This window comes from Diabrotica virgifera, chromosome 3, assembly GCF_917563875.1.
Source record: "Diabrotica virgifera virgifera chromosome 3, PGI_DIABVI_V3a".
Classification (NCBI taxonomy): Eukaryota; Metazoa; Arthropoda; class Insecta; order Coleoptera; family Chrysomelidae; genus Diabrotica; species Diabrotica virgifera.
Genome location: NC_065445.1, coordinates 167,012,973 through 167,036,701, shown reverse-complemented (window position 1 = coordinate 167,036,701; position 23,729 = coordinate 167,012,973). Strand labels below are relative to the sequence as shown.

Genomic DNA, 23,729 nt, shown 5'->3' with positions numbered 1-23,729 from the left:
GGACGCTATCAATATTTTTCCACCCTTGATCTAGCCAGTGGATTTCACCAGATAGAAATGGCAGAGGAAGATATACAGAAAACAGCATTTAACGTTGAAAATGGCCACTACGAATATCTCAGAATGCCTTTTGGATTGAAGAATGCACCAGCTACATTCCAGAGGATAATGGACAACGTGCTTAAAGGATTTGTAGGAGACATCTGCTTAGTATACATGGATGACATTATCGTATACTCAACCTCACTCCAGGAACACATGGTCAACCTTAAGAAAATCTTCGAGAGACTACGAGAAACAAAGTTCAAGATACAGATAGATAAATGCGAATTTCTGAAAAAGGAAGTCGAATTTTTGGGTCATGTCGTAACTCCTGAAGGAATAAAGCCAAATCCAAGCAAAATTAAAGCCATCATAGACTATCCCATACCAAGGACAGCAAAAGAGATTAGAGGATTTCTCGGACTACTTGGCTATTACAGGAAGTTCATCAAGGATTTCGCAAAAATAACAAAGCCTCTCACCTCATGCTTGAAGAAAGATGCCAAGATAGAACACACTGAATAATTCCTCCACTGTATCAAAATCTGCAAGAACCTGCTAACCAACGAACCACTTTTACAATACCCGGATTTTACGCAGCCTTTCAACCTCACCACAGATGCAAGCAACTTTGCTATAGGTGCTATCCTGTCACAGGGTCCTGTAGGACAAGATAAACCCATCGCATATGTATCACGAACACTGAACGAAATAGAGCTCAAATATTCCCCTATTGAAAAGGAAATGCTTGCAGTCGTATGGGCTACTAAATATTTTCGACCTTATTTATTTGGAAGAAAGTTCAAAATCCTCTCCGATCATCGACCACTTCAATGGCTATTTTCTCTAAAAGATCCGAACTCAAAATTTGTTAGATGGAGGTTAAACTTGAAGAATTCGACTACGAAGTCATATACAAAAAAGGAAAATTCAACACCAACGCTGATGAATTATCCCTTATTGAAATCCACACTAAAGAAATGAACACCGTTGATGAGCACATGGAAGAAATAATCAGCCTATTATCCAGAAAAGAAGATGACGACATATCCATGGTCAACCACTCAAGTTCAGTATGCGATCCAGACGAAGTAATTCCTATGGATGACTTAGAAGAAATTATTAAAGAAAAACAAACATCCGGCCTAACTGCAGAAGAAATAAAAGTAATAGATGAAATTCTTCAGGAACAAAATCAAAAAATTGAAAGTCAGCCAGAAAGTCTCTATATCAACAAAGCAACAACACAGATAGTACCCAGCATTCTAAAGAAGAAAACCCAACACTCGGAATTCCAATCAGCGAAAGACCATTGAACTGTTACAACAATCAAATCATATTCAAATTGGTAAACTACAATCCTGCAAAACCCATAACAGAACAGTGCTTCGTAACAAAGAAAAGAATGCACGTCCAACTCGACAAAAGCGACCTGAAAAATGATATTTTCAACTTCTTCAAAAATTGCGTTGACACAAAAAATAAATACGCCATCCTATTCGAAACTGATGAACTCTACCAGACTGTCTGCAACATACTTCGTGAAACATTCAAGAATTCTGAATTTGATCTTGTCAAATTCAACAACCTCCTAGAAGATATAAACAGAACAGAGAGACAGAAAACCATCTTACAAGATTATCATGAAGGAAAAACAAACCATAGAGGAATTAACGAAACAGAAATTCAAATCAGAAAACACTATTATTGGCCAACGTTGAAAAAGGACATAGAAGAATACATTAATCTCTGCGATACTTGTCAAACAAACAAATACGACAGAAATCCCGAAAAACCGAAGTTTATGTTAACCCCAACACCAACGAAACCACTGGAAATTGTTCACGTAGACACATTCCAAGCAGCAGGACAAAAATGCCTTACCATCATCGACGCATTTTCAAAATACGGACAAGCATACCCAATAGAAGGATCAAACGCTATCAACATTTTAAACGCATTTCTGTTATTCATCACACATCATGGACTACCACATATGATAATTTCGGACAGTGGAACCGAATTTAAAAATGGACTCGTTCAAGAATTCGTGGACACTCACAAGATTCTAATCCACTACACAGCACCTGATAACCCGCAATCCAATGGAATGGTCGAGCGCTTTCACTCCACAATCACAGAGCATCTTCGAATATTAAAAGAAAAAAAGAAAACACTTAACATAAAAGATCAGATGCTTTACGCCATTATGGCATGTAACAACTCTATCCACTCAGCTACCAAACAGAAGCCCATCAACGTTCTCAATGGTCACATGGATGCCCAAGATCCATTCGACATTGACATTAACAGAACACTTATAAATAATTACACACAGGAGCACAGATTGAAAACAAAAGAGATGTATAAAGAAATAAATGAGAAATTGCAAGACAGCAAACAGAAAAATATTGAAAAATTGAACGAAAAACGACACTCACCTATAACATATAAACCAAGCACGAAAATCTACACTCGAAAAACAGTAAAACGAAAGAAATTGCTCCCCAGATTTTCATCTAAAATAGTCAAAATAACAATCCTGTTACTATTGATACCCAAGATAATACGGTGCACAAGAAGAACATTAAACATCTACCACCAATGAAAACTAACCCCAAAAATACTTTACAGATGTATCTCAGTAACAGCCCAAGAATTGAAGATCCAGGACCTTCGAGACAATCCAGGGATCTCTCCTGTTAAGATCGGAGAAGCCAAAATCCAAACTAGCACTCACGATTTCATCCACTATTTCCAATTAGAACCAATAGCACAAGAAATCGAAACATTAGAGTCTCAATATCAAACTACAACCATAGCTATAGAAAATGGACTCAGCCAACCCTACTTCGACAGTCTACAGAACTTCGACCAAACATTGCAATATCTCCTCAAAACAGCCCAAGAGAAACTCGACTCAATCTATCCAGCAATCAGAAATAAAAGAGGTCTTATCAATGGCTTAGGAAGTATTATAAAATCCATATCAGGAAACTTAGATCAAGAAGATGCAGTAAGATATGATGCTGCAATTCAGACACTTGAACTTAATCAACAGAATATTATTAACAACATGAACAACCAATTAAGCCTTAATAAGAAAATAATGAACAACTATAATGAGACAGTAACGTTGCTAACCCACAATCAAGAGATAATAGCAGCAGAAACCAATAGAATCAGAACGGATTTAAACCAATTCGTCTTTGATTTCAACCACTACATGCAAGTTCGAAACGTTCTAGACCAGATGAATTTAGCCTTACAAACTATAATACAAATATTAGATGACTTACAGACAGCAATTACGTTTGCAAAAATCAAAACTCTTCACAATGGACTTATAAAACCAGACGAAATCAGATGGACCATCCAGAAGATGCTAGAACATCATCCAGCTTCTCAGCTACCATACCTCCAAGAAGAAGATCTGATGAAATACTACGAGATAGTAGAAGTAGATGGTTACTATTCCAACCATTCTCTAGTCTTTATCTTAAATTTCCCCATTCTTCATTCCAAAGTATTTACACATTTTCATTTATATTCACTTCCCACCATCAATACAATAATTATCCCACCTGGGCCATATTTAGTTTCTAATTCGGAACTTTTCCAATACATGGACCTACCATGCAGAAAAAGCGAACCGAAGAAATTCATCTGTCCAGAGAAGTTCCCACAATAAAATACAGAAACCGATGACTGCATAAATCAAATCCTAAAATTATCCAACGACGCCGCTCAATGTCAAAACGTGCCGATCACAATTAGCACAACAATTATCCAAAAATTATCTGAAGCCCACTATATTGCTGTTTTTCCAAAAGCTACTAAAATTTCCACCCACTGTTCTGCTTCCAAAATTAAAGTACTAGAAGGAACATTCCTGATAGAACTACCCCCAGGATGCGGGTTCAGAACCAACAACGAAGTTTACATCAACTCCAAAGCAGCAGTAAAAGAAGAACTTTTAACCTCTAAAGAACCTCTAACGTTAGACAGAATCCAATTAGATGAACTGCATAAACTCTCAACCGAAGAAGAAAGACTCCAACCCGTGTCCCTGACAACAATGGACCATTCTCATCTGTGGACACCACCAATATATTTCTTGGTAATTGCCCTTATCATTCTCTTGGTTTACAAATTACGAGAGTTATGGAAAAAGGAGAAAATGGAAGAAGACGAAGAAGAAGAGGATGCAGCCGATCTGGAACCAACGCCTTCAGTTTTGTTCATCCCTCACAAAACTTCTCAAGGGGATGGAGAAATTATGGTGCAATAACCCCAGAGGTCAGCGATCGCAATCAGCAGTTTTACCTTTTATATTCAGCATTTTGATTTTATATAAAAGTAATATCATTGTAATTAATTTCAGTTATTTTCGATCAATTAAAAGTGAAGTATATTTGTAAAAGTTAATAAAGGGTCTTTTTAAAAAGTACCTTAGTGAGTTTAAACCTTTAAGTGACACCAAACACAACCCCCACTCCACGCCACCCCGAAGGTAAAGTTAGAGGTAACTTTAAAATCTTAAATAGGAACCTCCGTTTTTATTGCAGATTTGGATTCCTCATAAAAAATAAGTAACATTTATTCGAAATATTTTTTAGAATTGTTAATAGGTGATGCTATAATTGGAAAATACGATTTATTAGCGCCATCTATCAACAATTCTAAAAACTGTTTCGAACAGATGCTACTTATTCTTTCATATGGAATCCAAAACTGCAATAAAAAACAGGGGTTCCTAATTAAGATTTTAAATTTACCCCCACCTAGCTTCCAGGGTGTGGAGTGTGGGTCGTGTCCAGGTGTCATTCGATATGTTTTTGAAAAATATTAAACACCTATTTTTTAGTTTTTCATTTGGAAGTATATTTCTCGAGACACTACACCATTTGTACAATTTACAGGCTATGGTGTCACGATAAATCGTTTTTTATCAACATTTGGAAAAAAATGTCTCGAACAGAAGTTTATAATATTTAGGTAAGGAATACAAATCTGCAATCAAATTTGGCGGTTTCGATTTAAGATTTTAAAGTTACTCTCCTAGGGGGTGTAGTGGGGGTCGTGTTTAGTGTCATTCGATAGACTTTTGAAAAATGTTGAACATGTATTTATCAGTTTTTCAATACCTACGATGTTCATTTCGCGAAATGTTCGACCGTCCCGCTACTTTTGGGACACCATATACAGGGTGTAACAAAAATACTGGTCATAAATTTAGTCACATATTCTGGGACCAAAAATAGTTCGATTGAACCTAACTTACCTTAGTACAAATATGCACACAAAAAAAGTTACAGCCCTTTCAACCACCCCAAACCAAGGTTTTGTTCCTTTCAACCACCCCAAACTTTTGTGTACGTTTCAATTTGATTATTTTTGTAGTACCATTAGTTAAACACAATGTTTTAAAAACTTTTTTGCCTTTAGTACTTTTTAGAAAAGTCAGTTTTTATCGAGATATTTTGAATATTTGTCAAATCCACCACATATTTGTATATGGTTAAGTACGATTATGGAGACTTGGTAATAATATGAAAATTTATTTATGATTTACATTTTTAGGTACATTTTGAACCATATTAAGAAAGAAGCCACATCTGGATAAAAGGTGCCTTATCGAAGAAATACAAAGAGACAAAAAAGTTTTAAAAATACTGTGTTTAACTAATGGTACCGCAGTAATAGTTTACTCAGAACGTACACAACCCTTTGGGGGGTTAAAAGGCACAAAACCCCCATAAATTTTTTATATAAACATATTAAAGAAGAAGCCGCATCTCGATAAAAACTGCATTATCGAAAAAATACTAGGAGGCACAAAAGTTTTGTAAATAGTGAATTTAACGAATGCTACCACAATAATAATTTAATTGGCACGTACATAAAAGTTTGGGGTGGTTTAAGGGAACAAAACCCCATAAAATTTTTAGGGGCTGTACAAATTTCACTATAATTTTTCTTTAAGATGTCCCTGCCATAAGAATGCCACCTGTCCATTTTCAATAAAAAATCTCTAATAGTTTTCGATATATTCGAGAAAATCGATTTTCATTTTGTAATTTCAAAGGGCTGTAACTTTTTTTATGTGCATATTTGTACTAAGGTAAGTTAGGTTCATTCGAACTATTTTTGGTCCCAGAATATGTACTTTAATTTATGACCTGCATTTTTGTTACACCCTGTATATTGGAAAATATGTACTTCTGGATAAAGTAATAGTTATTTACGTACAAAGACAGTAAAGTTACTCTTTATGGGACGAGTCTAATATTATGAGCATAGCGAGCGAGGCGAATAACAGACGAGTTCGATAAAGAGTCTTTACTGACGTGGTGCATACAAAATTTTATCACCAACAAGTAAATATTGGTTTTAACACTTACTTACAATTTACAATTTAGAAAACTTTTTAAATTTAAGACGTCATAATAATTTCATGACAGTAATAAGGATGACAGATAACTTTTGCAAGATGGCCGCTTTCGATTTTTAATGGATAGATATCAATATTGAATAATTACTAAATCGGTAAAGTTTTAATTTATTTTATATGAATATAATTACAAAATACTACAGAGTTTTCCTTTTTGACATAAATGTAATTCATAATATCGCGAATAGTGTATAATATTTTTAAAAATTAAAGTAAATAAATTTTAAGTTCACTCAAATACTCGCCATTCGATTACTGCCATCGACCACTTACATTCAATCTCGGTTAATTTTATTAATCGCGGCAGGTAAAGTAAAATTCTTCTTTCAGTACAATAAAGTGTTACTTTACTGCCGCAAATGAGGGCAAATGAGTACAATAATGAATGACTTTAGTGACGGTTGGCGATAAAAATATATAATATCATAAGTTATTTTTCTGAAGCTATTTTATTGTGATATCTTAATGGCATTTATTATTGTGGTTGGCGATATGTCACAATTTTATTTTAAAATCAGGTAAAAAGACGAAAAACATAATATGTTGTGTAATAGAAAGAGATGAAACTCCTAGAGCTGGGAAATTATCAATAAAAACCTATAAATTTATATTATATTGATATTTTCCCAACTTCAGACGTATCAGAGTCAAACTGTCACAGGGGAATTTTATAAAAATCTCCTGTCACAGCGGCAGTTGCCAACCTCTTCCGATACGTCTAAAGGTGGCAAACTATCATATCAATATAACGTAAATTTTTAGGTTTCTGTTGATTATTTCGTTCATAGAGATTCTGACCAATACAAATAAAAATTACAGCGATTATTTCATTCATAGGAGATTCTGACCAATAGAAAACTACAGAAATCTGAATTAAATCGATAATTTTTGATAATCTCTCGTCGTTAAGTATATTACGTCAGATGCCCTTCGTTGCTACGAAAAAATACATTCAGTGACATTAATGACGATTAATGTTTTAAAAATTATAAAATTAATGACTTTTAATCGTCAAATATTTATAAAAACTATGTGTTTAATGGTACTTACATAAATAAATTACAATAAAATTTTGGTTTTGAACAGTTTTATTCATGAAATAATCGCAACAAATTGCACTCGACCTCTGAAATTAATATAGAATTTTTGCTCTCGTGACACTTTGACATAATTTCACTCGCCTCACTCGGGAAAAATTCAATAATTTCAGAGCTCTTGTGCAATTACTACTGATAATTTTTGATAATTTCCCGTCGGCAAGTACTACGTCAGATGCCCTTCGTTGCTACGCAAAAATACATTCAGTGACATTATGTAAAGACAATTAATGATTTATAAATTGTCACAGAGAACACCAGCCAATACGTTTAGCAAATATTTAGATGAAGACATCAATAAAATAGTAGTTAAAACTATTTAAAAAGACCGTTTTATTCATGAAATAATCTTATCGAATTACTCTCGAGCTCTTAAAAATTGTCGATTTTTTTTTCCCTCGTGACATTTTGACATAATTTCACTCCCCTTCGGGTCGTGAAATTAAAACCGTAAATGTGTCACTCGGGATATAAATTGATAATTTTAGCGCTCTCGTGTAATTATTACTGATTATTTCATTCATGTATTTAATTTATTAATATTTTGTATTTTGATTAGGATTTCCGAAGTCGAAATCGAAACGTCAAATAGACTTAATTTCAAAGTAAAATTGTGACTTATTACTTATTACCAACTAAAGCAGTAATAGTACATTGTTTACCGGGTAGGAAAAGCTTAACATTCCTGGACGACTGTGAAGATTGCTAAGTCGAGGCGCAAGCCGAGACTTAGCAACACAGAGTCCAGGAATGTGGCTTTTCCTACGAGGTAAACATACTATTTTTCCGCAAATCGTTTAAAATTCGACAGATATTGATTGATTTAAAAAAAAACGCGATAATTTTATTCCCAAATAAATGGTGCTTTGAAATTCCTAATAAAATTACTTGGGTTACTATGGAAACGTATTGAGGTTGAATTGTCAAACTTGACGCTTATAAATTTAATTGCTGGTGTTCTCGAAAGTAAAATGATAAGTGATGATGAAATTTCCATTCCTGGGACTCCTCCAGAGCTGGTTGAGGCAGTGAATACTGCTTCATTAGAATTATTGCCAAAGAAATCAAGAGAAAAGTACGAAAATGCATACAGACGTTTTATGGATTATCGCATGAGTAAAAATACGAGTTCTTTCTCAGAAAATGTTGTAATGGCATACTTCCTAGACCTTTGTTTAAAGATGAAATCTTCAACATTATAAGCAATGACTTGATGTTTTCAAAATATAAATTAATTCCTTATAAGCAATGTGTTTTCTATCATTTATGTAGAACACTAACAACTGTACGGAAATATCATTTCCTTACAGTAAGGAAATGACATTTCCTTACAGTAAGGAAGTCCTGACTTTTTCTTCAAGAAATTTTGACAGGAATGTCAAAATTTCCTGGCGATTTGCGGAAAATAGAATTTTAATACAGATTAAAAAAAATAATTAAAGCTGCAGTGTTTGTAGCTTGGGATGTATGTTAATTAGACATGGATCCCGCGTACCAAAAATAGCTTATTAATAGCGAGCTGAAAATATATTAATAGCTTAAAGGTGTCTCGTCGGACAAACTTTGATGTGCGGAAACACTGAAACAGGAAAAGCTTTAATTGTGGAACAGGTTACAGGTTTCGAAGTTCAGACTACGAAAACGTCCTATGTATCTTGTCGGACTGAACTGCCAATTGATTTGTTACCCTTTCATTAAACTCTGGTGCAAAAATCAGACTGATATTTACCACCAACATAATTCCTGTCATTTAATATGTTCTACCTGCCGGACTTATTAAAATGCCCAACATATTTGTCGGACAAACATTTTTTCATATATTATATAAAGTTTGCTATTGAATACCTAAACTTAAGCACAACCTGGTAGTTTTCACAGTCATAAACTTGTCAGGATGACACGTTCCACAATTATAATCACGTTGCACAATTCAAATTCCCCTGTTCCAGTGTTCCCGTACATCAAAGTTTGTCCGACTAGGCACCGTTAATTTAGGCTATTAACAAATTTTCAGCTTGTTTTAAACTTTTTTTTTGGTATGCGGGATCCAGGCCTCAATATAAAAGTATGCGTCGATTTAATTTTGTAGTTAACGTCCTATAAAAGTCGATTATATTATAATAAAGAAGTGTGACTGATACAAAAATTTTTCTGCACAGTTTGGATTTTGACAAAGCGTTTTTATCGTCAATACCAATAGGCGAGACAATGTTTCATCTCAATGAAACTACATATTATGTAATTACATTCGATTCGTTAGGCAGGCCGCACATCAAAGAAACATGAAACGTAAATTACGTTTCATGGAAATAAACCACTGCTAAACAAATATACGTCCGGCCATTTATGAGACTCTCCGAAAATAAAAATGTGTCATGAGCATGAATCACACTCGTTTCATTGGTAGGCGGACTTTGAGATTTGTTTAGCAGTGTTTTAGTTTCATGAAACATGTTTTTCGTTTCATGTTTCATGTTTTTCGTTTCATGTTTCTTTGGTGTGCAGCTTGGCTAAGAGCGCCTTATTAGGAAACTTTGTTATAAGTGATGATGACGAAATGAAAATTGCATTTTAAAGTGATAAAAAATGATAAATTTGTAATTCGCAAATAATTTGCGGAAATGAGTTCAATATTACTACTCGGGGGATTTTGGACTCACCGAACACACATTCGATACAAAATCAGTGTTAACTCGTTACTCAGATGTTTTTCGGATCGCTGAAAACATATATTGTATCTGAGATAGTCTCTGAGGCATCTCTTAATTATAGCGATCCTCACCTCCTGGAGTTTTGTGGAAATTCAATGCAAAATATGTGCAAAAAGGTTATAACGGTTTTTTTCTGCGGTCGCCGGTCGGTTAATACGAATATCAACTCGGAGATGGAATGTAAGGCACCTGAGGCAAAAGGACCTACTGATTTTATATAAAATTTCCATAAAACTCCAGAATACGAGTCTTCTCATGGGTATCTTGTACCTCGGAGACAATTGTCGACAAGCTACTCGTGTTCAGTGATCCCAAAAATTTACCAATAACGAGTTTGCGCTGATTTTGTATCAAATTTTTCATAACACTCTAAGCGAGGCCTATCCTTGAAAACAGGTGCCTCGGAGAGTATCGTCACAGTATAAAAAGGGACAGTAGAACCACTCTCCGAAAAATTGGAAGTAAAATCTGTAGTCGCGCATGGCGACCGCGCAATGTTGGCAGTCGCTTTTGCCCCACTCTCGCATTGCAAGTCGCATAGAAACGTACGACCGGTATTACTCCTTGAGATTAAAGCGCCGACAGAGGAGTGATTTTACTGTGGAACCTCTATATACTGTGGTATCGTTGTCATTAGGCGCGATGATTCGTATCGTACACCGTGTTGTTCCAAGCTTCAGATCCATGTACCGTTTCGAAATCGGTAACTGAACGGTCCTTTTGATACATGCCTTCAAGCAGAAACTATTTGTACTGCCTTGCGCAGTTAGGATTGTTTTCATTTTTACTGGTCGCTGCTATGAGATCAGCTGATGATTCAATAATAGAATAATCCACAATCCACGCTATTAATACCTGTGAATCTTGATTTTCGTTTAAATAATTGTTAATTCTTTGTTTTTTTTTCAAATTAATCTTAGAAATATGGATAATTCTTTTTTTCATAGAAGACAGCGATTTTATGTCAGATATCGATTCTGATGATTTTGAAGTTGAAGTGATGTTTAATGAACATGTTAGAAATGATAATTTCTAACCATGTAGCAAACTACTAATGGTAGGGGAGAGTTGGATAAAACGGGATACCTATCCTAGAGACCCAACTAGTGCTGCTATCAATCGGACAGCGACGAAAACTTGTTTTTAGTCGTCTTTTTAACATTTCTCAGTTCGTTTTACTTCGATGCTATTATGTGATGAAAAGTTGTTGTGTTTAGAATTGTTTGACTGTATTTTTTTGGTACTTTGTACTTTTAAGTGCGTTGTTTTCTACATTATATTGCCTACATATCTGAACATATAATTCCGGTGACTATTACATTTAATTAAGCACTCATTAACGAATATTCTCATGTGTAGTCTATCTAATTTTACTTTCACGTTTAGGCAGGAGCCATTCTTGTTTTGAAAAATGTCTTAGTTGGACAAAACGGGACACTTATAATAAGTTGGATAAAATGGGATACAGTTTTTTATGTCCCGTTTTATCCACCTATTTATTTGTTGGCCTAATATTTTTTTAAATAGCGATAAAGCGTGTTGTCATACTACTGAAAAGAACAACATATTTTTATGTGACTTTTGTTCTGATATACGTACCTAGTCCTAAATAAAATTCTTATTTCCCATTTTGCAATAAAACATAAAAAAGGCCTATATTTTTAAGTTTCTGACTATTGAAGATATTGTTTTTTCAAATGCAAATTTTGCTTTGCAGTCTTATATCTACTTAAATATACTTTTTAGATAATTTTATGCAAAAAATTAAATATTGTGAACCTATCCCATTTTATCCAACCGCGGTATGCTAAAACGGGATGTGCAGGACTTTAATAAATATTTTATTTTACTATTTTCCAGTCATTAAAAATAGCTAAAAAATATGTTTTTTGTGTGCTTCAATAAATTTTATACCTATAAAAAATAATAATATGATAATTTCTTTAACATTTTTTCCGTAATAAAAATAAACACGAATGGTATCCCATTTTGTCCAACTCTCCCCTGCTAGTACTGAAAATGGCTCAGGCGCAACTCGAACTTGAAATGGTACACAAATACGTTCCAAGAGAGTTACGTACCGGTAATCGGTTCGGGATCGAAAGAAAACCGTTCAAGGGCGATTCTGCGCATTAAAACAGTCCAATCGATTTCATGACGGTTCAAGGGATCGTACAAATGTGTAGTCTTGGAACGAACCTATTATGTTTGTGTTCAGCCTACCCAAAAACCACCGAGTAGTAATATAGAACTCAATTTCACGATCTAATAATTCGCGAAATTAAGATTGGATCGAAAAACTGAAAAATAAGTGTTCAATATTTTTCAAAAATCTATCGAATGACACTAAAGAGGACCCCCACTCTACCCCTGGAGGTGGGGTGGGCGTAACTTTAAAATCTTAAATGGAAATCCCCATTTGTTATCACATATTTGGATTGCTTACGTAAAGATAAGCAACTTTTATTCGAGACATTCTTTCGAATTATGGATCATCATCATCAACCCGTACTCGTCCAATGCTAGACATAGGTCTCTCTCAGCTCTTTCCATCTTTCTCTGTTTTGTGCGGCTTGCATCCAGTTGCCGACAATACGCTTCAGATCGTCAGCCCACCTGGTTGGTGGTCGTCCTCTGCTCCGTAGTGCTTCTTCTCGTGGTCTCCACTCGACAATACGTTTTGTCCATCGGTTGTCTGACAATCTGGCGACGTGTCCTGCCCAATTCCACTTGAGCGACGCGATTCTTTCGACGGCTTCCGTTGTTTTTGTTCTACGACGTATGTCTTCGTTTGGGATTCGATCCCTCAGGGAGACACCCAACATCTGGCGCTCCATAGCCCTCTGAGTTATGCGAATTTTGTTCACTACCTTTATTGTGAGTGTTAATGTTTCCGCTCCATAAGTGAGTACAGGCAATACACACTGGTCAAAGATTTTCCTTTTCAGGCATATGAGTAAGTGTGATTTAAATACATATCTCAGTTTACCAAACGCTGCCCAGGCTAATCCTATGCGACGTGGGAGCTCGCACGTCTGGTTATCTCTTCCCAACCGAATTTCATGTCCCAAGTACTTATCAGATACAGTCTGCTCAATACCCATTCCATCAACAACAATATTACGATTTAGCACCACATTAGTCATTATTTGGGTCTTGTTGATATTAATCTTTAGTTCGACCTCTAACGAAGCCTGATATAACTTGTTCAATATTATATAAAGGAAAAGATTCCTCTCATTGGCTGTATACCATAATAAAAAACTTACTAATGAAGTAAAACTTCACTTGTAGGTAGATGGTATATAAATTTATTAAAATTTTTATCTAAAAAGATCCAAATTGGATTGAAGTGGGTACATCTATAGTACAAAAGACACAAACGTTTTCGGACCAATCAGTCCATCATCAGGTTGAAACTTTAGATCCAAAGTAGTTGGAACTAGCTACATAGATATGTCAAAAGACGTTAGTGTTAAAATAATTAGGCCATTTCGGCTACAACAATGTCGACAATAAGTCGATGTTAAAAGGATATAGAAATGTAGTGAGTATGTTTATGTCCTCACTACATTTCTATATTCTTTTAACATCGACTTATTGTCGACATTGTTGTAGCCGAAATAGCCTAATTATTTTAACACTAAGGTCTTTTGACCTATCTATGTAGCTAGTTCCGACTCCTTTGGATCTAAAGTTTCAACCTGATGATGGACTGATTGGTCCGAAAACGTTTGTGTTTTTTGTACTATAGATGTACCCACTTCAATCCAATTTGGATCTTTTTAGATAAAAATTTTAATAAATTTATATACCATCTACCTACAAGTGAAGTTTTACTTCCTTAGTAAGTTGTTCAATAATATTATTGCATCATCCATACGATCGGCTCTAAGGACGATGTCATCTGCGGATCTCAAATGACTGAGCTTCTCTCCATTTGTATTGATACCATATTCGTTCAGATCCGCCTTCTTAAAAGTGTCTTCTAAAAAGGTTGTGAACAGCTTTGATGAGATGGTGTGTCCTTGCCGTACTCCTCGCTGCATACAAAATTTATTAGTTTGTTGATCAGAGAGTCTTACGCTAGCCGTTGCCTTGTGGTAGATATGTTTTATCATGTTAGTGTAGCGATGGTCTATTCGGCACTCTGTCAATGGTTTTAACATTTTCTGCTGGTTTATGGTATCGAACGCTTTCTCGTAGTCCACGAATATCAGTGCCAATGGTTTGTTGTATTCCGCCGACTTCTCTATCAAGTTTTTTATTACCAGTAAGTGGTCGTTAGTGCTATATCCGGATCTAAACCCAGCTTGTTCGCTAGGCTGATAGAAGTCTAACTTAGCCTCCAGTCTTTTTTTGATAATTTTTGTGAAAAGGTTGTGTGATAGCAGACTGATACGACGGTAGTTTTTTAGATCTGTTGTCGCCTTTCTTGTGCAATAAAACAATGACTGTATTGTTCCATTGGGAAGGGGTTTTTTCTTGGTAAATGCATTCGGTGAAAAGTTCGGCCAAAACCTGGATAATTTTATTTTCACCTTGTTTAATTGCCTCGATCACTATGGATTATGGATAGATGGCGCTATAATCGGAAAGAACGATTTATCGTGATACCATTGTAGGGAAATTATAGAAACGGCCTAATATCTCGAGAAATACCAAATGAAAGACCAAAAATTACGTGTTTAATATTTTTCAAGAACTTATCGAATAACATCAAACACGACCATCTACTCCACCCCCTAGAGGTGGGGTGGGGTAACCTTAAAATATTAAATAGGAATCCCCGTGTTTTATTGCAGATTTGGATTCCTCATGAAAAAATAAGTAACATTTATTCGAAACATTTTTTACAATTGTTGATAGAAGGCGCTAATAAATAGTGTTTTTCCAATTATAGCGCCATATAACCTATCGAATAACATCAAACACGACCCTCCACTCCACCCCCTGGAGGTGGGGTGGGGGGTAACATTAAAATATTAAATAGGAACCCCCATGTTTTATTGCAGATTTGGATTCTTCATGAAAAAAGAAGTAACATTTATTCGAAACATTTTTTACAATTTATTGTTGATAGATGGCGCTAATAAATAGTGTTTTTCCGATTATAGCGCCATATATCCATAATTCTAAAAAATATCTCGAATAAAAGTTACTTATTTTACGTATGGAATCCAAATATGCAATAAAAAATGGGGGCTCCTATTTAAGATTTTAAGTTTACCCCCCACCCTACCTTCAGGGGATGGAGTGCAGAGTCGTGTTTTATGTTATTCAATAGGCTCTTGAAAAATATTAAACACTTATTTTTCTGTTTTTTATTTGGTAGTGTATTTCTCGAGATATTAGACCGTTTCTATAATTGACCTACGGTGTCACGAAAAAAATATCTCGAATAAAAGTGGCTTACTTTTACGGAAGCAATCCAAATCTGCAATTAAAAATGGGGTTTCTATTTAAGATTATAAAGTTACCCCCGTCATACCTCCAGAGAGTGGGTTGGGGCGAGGTCGTAATTAGTGTCATTCGATAGATTTTTGAAAAATATTGAACACCTATTTTTCAGTTTTTTGATCTAAAATTCATTTCGCGAATTATTCGATCGTCCCGCGAATTATTCGGTCGTCCCAGGCGACAAGTTCCACCCTGGGCACCAGGTACCTCGGAGACCATCACCGTCATGAAATTCGTGTTCAGTGACCTCCAAAACCCCCAAGGTTAAAAGTTGAACTCATTTCCGACAATATTTCCTTAGTTCTAAATTTTTTATTTTCCATCTCTTCGAGATGCACTTTAAAGATGCATTTTCTCATGCACAAAAATTTCTGCCCGAGATCAATTTAGTTCACCAAATTGCCTGACACTCTCTCGAATCGAATGCAAAAAGTTGCATGACGATTCATCTTACTTCACAAAATTCCTAGGTTTAATGCTTCGTTGCCTCGTCTATTAATAGTATTTGACTCAAGATATATTATCTTACGCAAATTTTCCTAAGGCTCGTACGAATCGAATGCAATAATAAGGGAACTTCACATTGCAAGTCAACGTAGAAATATAATAAATGAAAGTAGAATTGTTAAAATTCCTCAAAAAAATCTCTTTCTGAGAAAGTCTGAGAGGAAAAAGTTATGCGATATTTTAGTATTTACTTGAGAAAAAATCTATGGAAGAAACTTATTATGGACATAATAAGAAAACATAATAAATTCGTATAAAAGGCCTCTATTTTCCTTTTTGAAGGGGAGTTGAACGCACCTTTTAACTAACGAGTCCCTAATCTTTAAGAATTATAATTTAAATTCAAAAAGATAGTGACAATTTGATATAACACAATAGTCAAATAATTAACTTATTCATACGCTTTTTGATTTTTTTTTACGAAAACTATGTACTTACCAAGAGCAATACAAAATGATATTGCACCCAATAAAAATCCTCTATACTTAGGATCTGATGTTTCGCCAATATAAACTCCGGTTACTGTGGCTAGCATTCCTGTTGTAAATCCAGTAATAAATCTTCCGATTATAATCATGTACATTTTGTTCGCTAAAAATATTGTCAACCAGCCCAAAAAGGTGGGAAGGCAAGAAATTGAGTGAGTCATTTTTCGACCAAGCTTTGCGGAAAATATGCCTCCAAAAACTGAGCCTACGGCCATGGGTAGAGCTGCTACGGATGCTGTAAAAATACAATATCATATTTAATATATTATTTTCACCCTCTTATCACCGTCTATTTTAAAGTGACTATCTATAAAATAAATGTTTTTTTAAGTCAGATATATTAAGGAAGAAATATTTTTACAACCCACAAATCAAATATTCATGGGAATCAGTAATAGTCCAGAAAGCCACTGCGCATCCGCTAGGAAAAATGTTCTAATTCGGATTTTTTGCACAATCTTACTCAAAAAGGACCCCTTTTAACAAATTTGCATGTTGCCAGGACCAAAAGTTGGTCAAAAATTTTTTAAACGTTTTTTTTTGTTTTTTTCCTAAAATTATTTTTTTGTCATGGAACAAAATTTTTTTATGTTTATTGGATCATTCCATACCGAAAAGGTCTTTAGTGACTTTTCTCTAAAGTTGATAGTTTTTGACATATAAGCGATTAAAAACTGAAAAATTGCGAAAATTGGCAAAAACTATGTGAAAAACTGAAAATTTGAATGTTGCCAAGCTAGGTAGATATTCTTTAAACATCGATTGATGAAATCCCGAAGAGTTTTTTGTAATACAATATCAAAAACCCCTTTGTTTTCTAATTGCCAATCAAGCGTGCGCGACACTATTTTCCACCGTTGCATGTGTATGCAGTATGGTGCAAATGAAAGGAATAAATTCGTTATTTCGTAAACCGGCGACTTTAAGGAAAAATCCTGAAACAAGTCGATTTTTATTTTTAAGTTATGATATTGTGACGTATATGGTACACTAGTGACGTCATCCATCTGGGCGTGATGACGTAATCGATGATTTTTTTAAATGAGAATACGGGTCGTGTGCTAGCTCATTTGAAAAGTTCTCCATTTATCTATTCAGTAATATAAACATGTACATAATTGTTTACACAGGGTGTCCAAAAAATTTTTATTAAATTAAATCATTTGGCAAATTGACAAAAAAATTAAATTATTGAACACCCTGTATAAATAATTATGTAAATGTTTATATTACTAAATAGACAATTGAAGAATCTTTCAAATGAGCTAGCACACGACCCCTATGCTCATTTAAAAAATCATCGATTACGTCATCACGCCCAGATGGATGACGTCACTAGTATACCATATATGTCACAATATCATAACTTTAAAATAAAAATCGACCTGCTTCGGGATTTTTCCTTAAAGTCGCCTGTTTACGAAATAACGAATTTAGTCCTTTCATTTGCACCATACTGCATACACATGCAACGGTGGAAAATAGTTTCGCGCACGCTTGATTGGCAATTAAAAAACAAAGGGATTTTTGATATTATGTTTCAAAAAAACTCTTCGGGATTTCATCAATCAATGTTTAAAGAATATCTTCCTACCTTGGCAACCTTCAAATTTTCAGTTTTTCACATAGTTTTTGAGGGTTAAAAATGGCCGATTTCGCAATTTTTCAATTTTTAATCGCTTATATGTCAAAAACTATCAACTTTAGAGGAAAGTCACTAAAGATCTTTTCTGTTTGGAATAGTCCAAAAATTTAAAAAAAATTTGTTCCATGCAAAAAAAAATAATTTTAGGAAAAAAACAAAAAAAAAACGTTTAAAAAATTTTTGACCAACTTTAGGTCCTGGCAACAAGCAAATTTGTTAAAAGGGGTCCTTTTTAAGTAAGATTGTGCAAAAAATCCGATTTAGAATATTTTTCCTAGCGGATGCGCAGTGGCTTTCTGGACTATAACACCATTGCTAAAGTTGGTTGAGAAAATATCTCAGAAAATCATAATAAATGCTAAATCATAATTTAATTCTAACAAGAGAACAAAAACTCGTTTAGTATGTTGAATACGATAAATGGTTTGATGGACAACAGTATCTATGCTTCTTTCTTTTATCCTTCTTCTTCTTCTTCTTTGGAGTTTGTCATTATATAAGGTTCGCCGTTTTCATCCTCCACAGAACTTTATTCTTTAAGTCACCTTCTCTGAGGCCTCTATCTCTCACAGCTTTATGAACTTTATGAATTTTATGAACGTTTTCCACCTCACAGCAGGTTTTCCTCTTCGTCTTCTTCCCGGCGGATACCAGTCCAATAATCTTTTCGGCCAGCTGTGCTCTAGTATTTTTTGTACATGCACGTATCACTACATCGCTCTCTTTTCCAACTTTTTTGTAATTTACCATTCTACTTCAATTCTGTTCCACATTTTTTCTGTTCTTATTCTATCCCCTCTGGTGATTTGTAGACATCTTCCCATAAAGTCCAATTCAACTGTTCTTATTTTATTTAATAATGTAGTTGTCATTAGCCATAATTCCGCTCCATATAGGGTAATATTCAACACTATTAATTTATTCTCTGAAAGATCTGTTATTTGTTTTCTTTTGTTGGAGTCTTGTTTCATATTACTCCATGTCGTATTGTTGTGGCTTGTTTTTCCCGTCCTATTTTCATTTCTATATCTTTTATACAATTATACTATCTTGTTAAGATTGGAAAAAATCATTGAACCTAAATACGTAAAAGCCTTAATAGTCTGTTCTTCTAAACTTAAGTTGAAATCTGCAAGCTCGGATAAAATACATAAGTATTCGGTCCTCGACATATTTATCTTGAGTCCATGTAGTTCATATTCTTTCTTTAATTTTCTTATTGTATATACCATGTCCTTTCTGTTTTTTTTTCAAATATGACTCGGTACTCTGCAAAGGTAGTAAATGAATTAGGTACATATATAATATACTCTTGTACCGATATGCTCATTGTTCCACATTTGATACTATCTTTTCAAAGCCTGATCTATGAATACCTTTATTAAAAAGTGTAGGTGATAGACTACATCCCTGTTTGAGGCCTTTTGTTACGCTGATTGTTTTTGTTATTTTGTTATTTCATTGCGTAACTTTTTTGCACTCGTTTTTCTTTATGCAGTCCTTGTGTTATATTCAACCATTTCTCTCTAACATGCATTCTTCTCATTACTTCCCTATTGTAATGTTAATGTTTTCCGGGAATGCTATCGTATGTTATGTCCAGGTCGATATAGGTCATAACTATATGATTAAATCTCTTTTGTTCTATGCATAAAATATATTCTATTCACCTATGTTCTCTTTGCTCTATACAGTATCTATGCATTTTAGTCCAGAAAGCCACTGCGCATCCGTTAGGAATAATATTCTAATTCGGATTTTTTGCACAATCTTACTCAAAAAGGACTCCTTTTAACAAATTTGCATGTTGCCAGGACCAAAAGGTGGTCAAAAATTTTTTAAACGTTTCTTTTTTGTTTTTGTTCCTAAAATAATTTTTTTTGCATGAAAAAAAGTTTGTTTTAGGTTTTTTGGATCACTCCAAACAGAAAAGGTCTCTAGTGACTTTTCTCTAAAAATGATAGTTTTTGACAAATAAGCGATTAAAAATTGAAAAATTGCGAAATCGGCCATTTTTAACCCTCAAAAACTATGTGAAAAACTGAAAATTTGAATTTTGCCAAGGTAGGTAGATATTCTTCAAACATCGATTGATGAAATCCCGAAGAGTTTTTTGCAATACAATATTCAAAACTCCTTTGTTTTTTAGTTGCTAATCAAGCGTGCGCGACACTATTTTCCACTGACAGTATGGTATGGTGCAAATGAAAGGAATAAATTCGTTATTTCGTAAACCGGCGACTTAAAGGAAAAATCCCGAAACAGGTCGATTTTTATTTTTAAGTTGTGATATTGTGGAATATATGGTATACTAGTGACGTCTTCCGTCGGGGCGTGATGACGTAATCGATGATTTTTTTAAATGAGAATAGGGGTCGTGTGGTAGCCCATTTGAAAGGTTCTTCAATTCTCTATTCAGTAATGTATACATTTACATAATTATTTATACAGGGTGTCCTTCTACTTCTTTTTTTGTCATATATTTTAATTTAATAAAAATTTTTTGAACACCTTGTATAAATAATTATGTAAATGTTTATATTACTGAATAGATAATTGAAGAACCTTTCAAATGAGCTAGCACACGACCCCTATTCTTATTTAAAAAAATCATCGATTACGTCATCACGCTCAGATGGATGACGTCACTAGTATACCATATATGCCACAATATCATAACCTAAAAATAAAAATCGACCTGTTTCGGGATTTTTCCCTAAAGTCGCCGGTTTACGAAATAACGAATTTATTCCTTTCATTTGTACCATACTGTCGGTGGAAAATAGTGTCGCGCACGCTTGATTAGCAATTAACAAACAAAGGAGTTTTGAATATTGTATTGCAAAAACTCTTCGGGATTTCATCAAACGATGTTTAAAGAATATCTGCCTACCTTGACAACATTCAAATTTTCAGTTTTTCACATAGTTTTTGAGGGTTAAAAATGGCCGATTTCGCAATTTTTCAATTTTTAATCGCTTATTTGTCAAAAACTATCATTTTTAGAGAAAAGTCACTAAAGACCTTTTCTATTTGGAATGATCCAAAAACCCTAAAAAAACTTTTTTCGATGCAAAAAAATAATTTTAGGAATAAAACGTTTAAAAAATTTTTGACCACCTTTTGGTCCTGGCAACATGCAAATTTGTTAAAAGGGGTCCTTTTTGAGTAAGATTGTGTAAAAAATCCGAATTAAAATATTTTTCCTTGCGGATGCGCAGTGGCTTTCTGGATTAATTGTAACGATCTAGAAATATCCTTACTCACTTAGTCCTAAACCTTTCTACCTTTAGGTGTAAGGCTGATGGAGTTAAGTTTTTGCACTTTCCAATACTTCAATCCTTGCTTCTCGACTTCTTTTCTCATTTCATCTACCCACAGAACACTTGGTCTTCCCCTTTTATTTTTCCCCGGCACTCTCGTTTCGATCACTCGGTATGTAAGTCTCACGTTCAACATTCTGCATACGTATCCGAGCCTGTCCGAATCCGAAGTTGTCCCTCTACTATATTTTCATTTATTGCTTCTAGTTTTAGGTTTTGTGTGATTGGTTTGTTTCGTATTTTGTCTGTCTTTTTTCTGTTTGCTATTTTTCCTAGGGATCTAATTTCCATAGCATTGACTCCCCTTGATTTTTGTCTCCCCGTCAATGTTCATGTCTCGCTGCTTTACATGAACATGATTTTTGGTCTAACTACTGATCTAACGATTGCCGTTTTTAGGTTCTCCGGTATCTTTTTTTTTTCACAAAAATGTTGTTTTCATAGTGTTAAATAAGCTTTCTCTTCGTCGAATTCTCTCGTTTATTACCATGTCTTGTTTACCATTTGATTCAATTATTACTCTTAGGTATTTAAAATATTTCACCTCCGCTAGTTGTTTTCCGTCTAATTTTATTGCGTGGGTCTTCCTCGTATTTTAAATTATCATTGTTTTTGTTTTCTCTGTATTTATTTTCATATTTATGATTGATAGTCCTTCTTCTAGGATTTCAAGATTGATCTGTAAATCTGGTCTGTTTCTACTATCAATACTATGTCGTCTGCAAATAGTAGCGCCGATACTTGAGTTTGTTTCATTTGCCAGTATCCTTATATTAGTTTTCTCATTCTTTTCTTGGCTTCTTTATTGCTTCATCCAGTACCCCTGAGAATAGCGGTGGACTCAACACGCATCCGTGATTGTTGCCTTGATTTGTAGTAAATTCGCTGGGTTCCTTGTCATTGTTTCTTACTTTATTTGTATTATTTTTGTACATATCCTTTATTACTTTTATTATGTTCCTATCAACTCCCGTTCCTTTTAGTGTCTTCCATACGTCCTTTCATCGGATTCTGTCAAACACCTTTTCCAGGTCTATGAAGCATACATGTATCTCTCTATTTTTATTGATAACTTTCTCACTTACTTGTCTTATTGTGAATATTAGGCATTTCGAGCTTCTGTCCTTCCTGAATCCACACGGTGTATCTTCCGTAGTTGTTTCTATTGGGGTTTTTATTCTTCCTCGGTGGTGGTACCTCTATGTTAATACCTCGGTATTTATTACAGTTTCTTTTATTTTCATTTTTGTGTATTGGTAATATAATATCTCTCTTTCAGTCCTTTGGTCTTTCTGCTCTATTTATGATATCATTCATTAGTTCTTTCATGATGTCCATTCCGTCTATTCTCATGAATTTTATCATTTCCGGGGTAATATGACCCTTACCTGGTGCTTTTAGAAATGTTCTCTCCATCTTTCCATTATTTGTTTTTTTTCTGTTAGTACGTTTCCATTCTTGTCTTTTATATTCGGCATCGTGTGCTCTTTTTTTTGTCTGAGTTGTTTTAATGAAAGCTCCTACAAATTTCAAATCACTTATTTTAAATCCCGTCCTGTATATCATAAAATGTTTAGAGTTACCGAAACCCATAAAAGATTTACGCATTATATCAGGACGGTAGTGTGTTATTCTAAATTAACAAACTTGGGTGTTTGTATAAACTTCTTGAACATTTCTAAGTGAAAAGTACTTTGAAAAAGTTTGTTGATTTAAAGTATAGCTGAGATTCATGAAAAAGGATTAAAACCAAGGAATAAAGGAGCAATGACTTTGCTCCTTTCTTTGATAACAGAAATTCCGATAAATAAAGTACATATATCCGTCCGCGCCATCCACGAATATTGCAACCCTTGAAGCAGAATCGATACTGTCTGTGTCGACCATGTCTGTTATACATAAGTAGTGTAAAAATTCTTCAACTGGCAGTACAAATATAATTGTAGAGAAAGAAGCGAATAAATACTAATTACTTATTGTTATGATCAGTAAAGAGGATAAA

General features: G+C 34.3%; 1 protein-coding gene across 1 annotated transcript in view; it reads right to left on the bottom strand.

Moving 5' to 3' along the window:
• The window catches only part of LOC114329458 (facilitated trehalose transporter Tret1-like), a 197,539-nt gene that overhangs the window by 4,505 nt on the left and 169,305 nt on the right, over positions 1 to 23,729 (bottom strand). Inside the window, exon 4 of the mRNA XM_028278573.2 lies at positions 16,710 to 16,994. Within this exon, the coding sequence (XP_028134374.1) occupies positions 16,710 to 16,994 (285 nt within the window). The remainder of the gene's footprint in view (positions 1 to 16,709; positions 16,995 to 23,729) is intronic.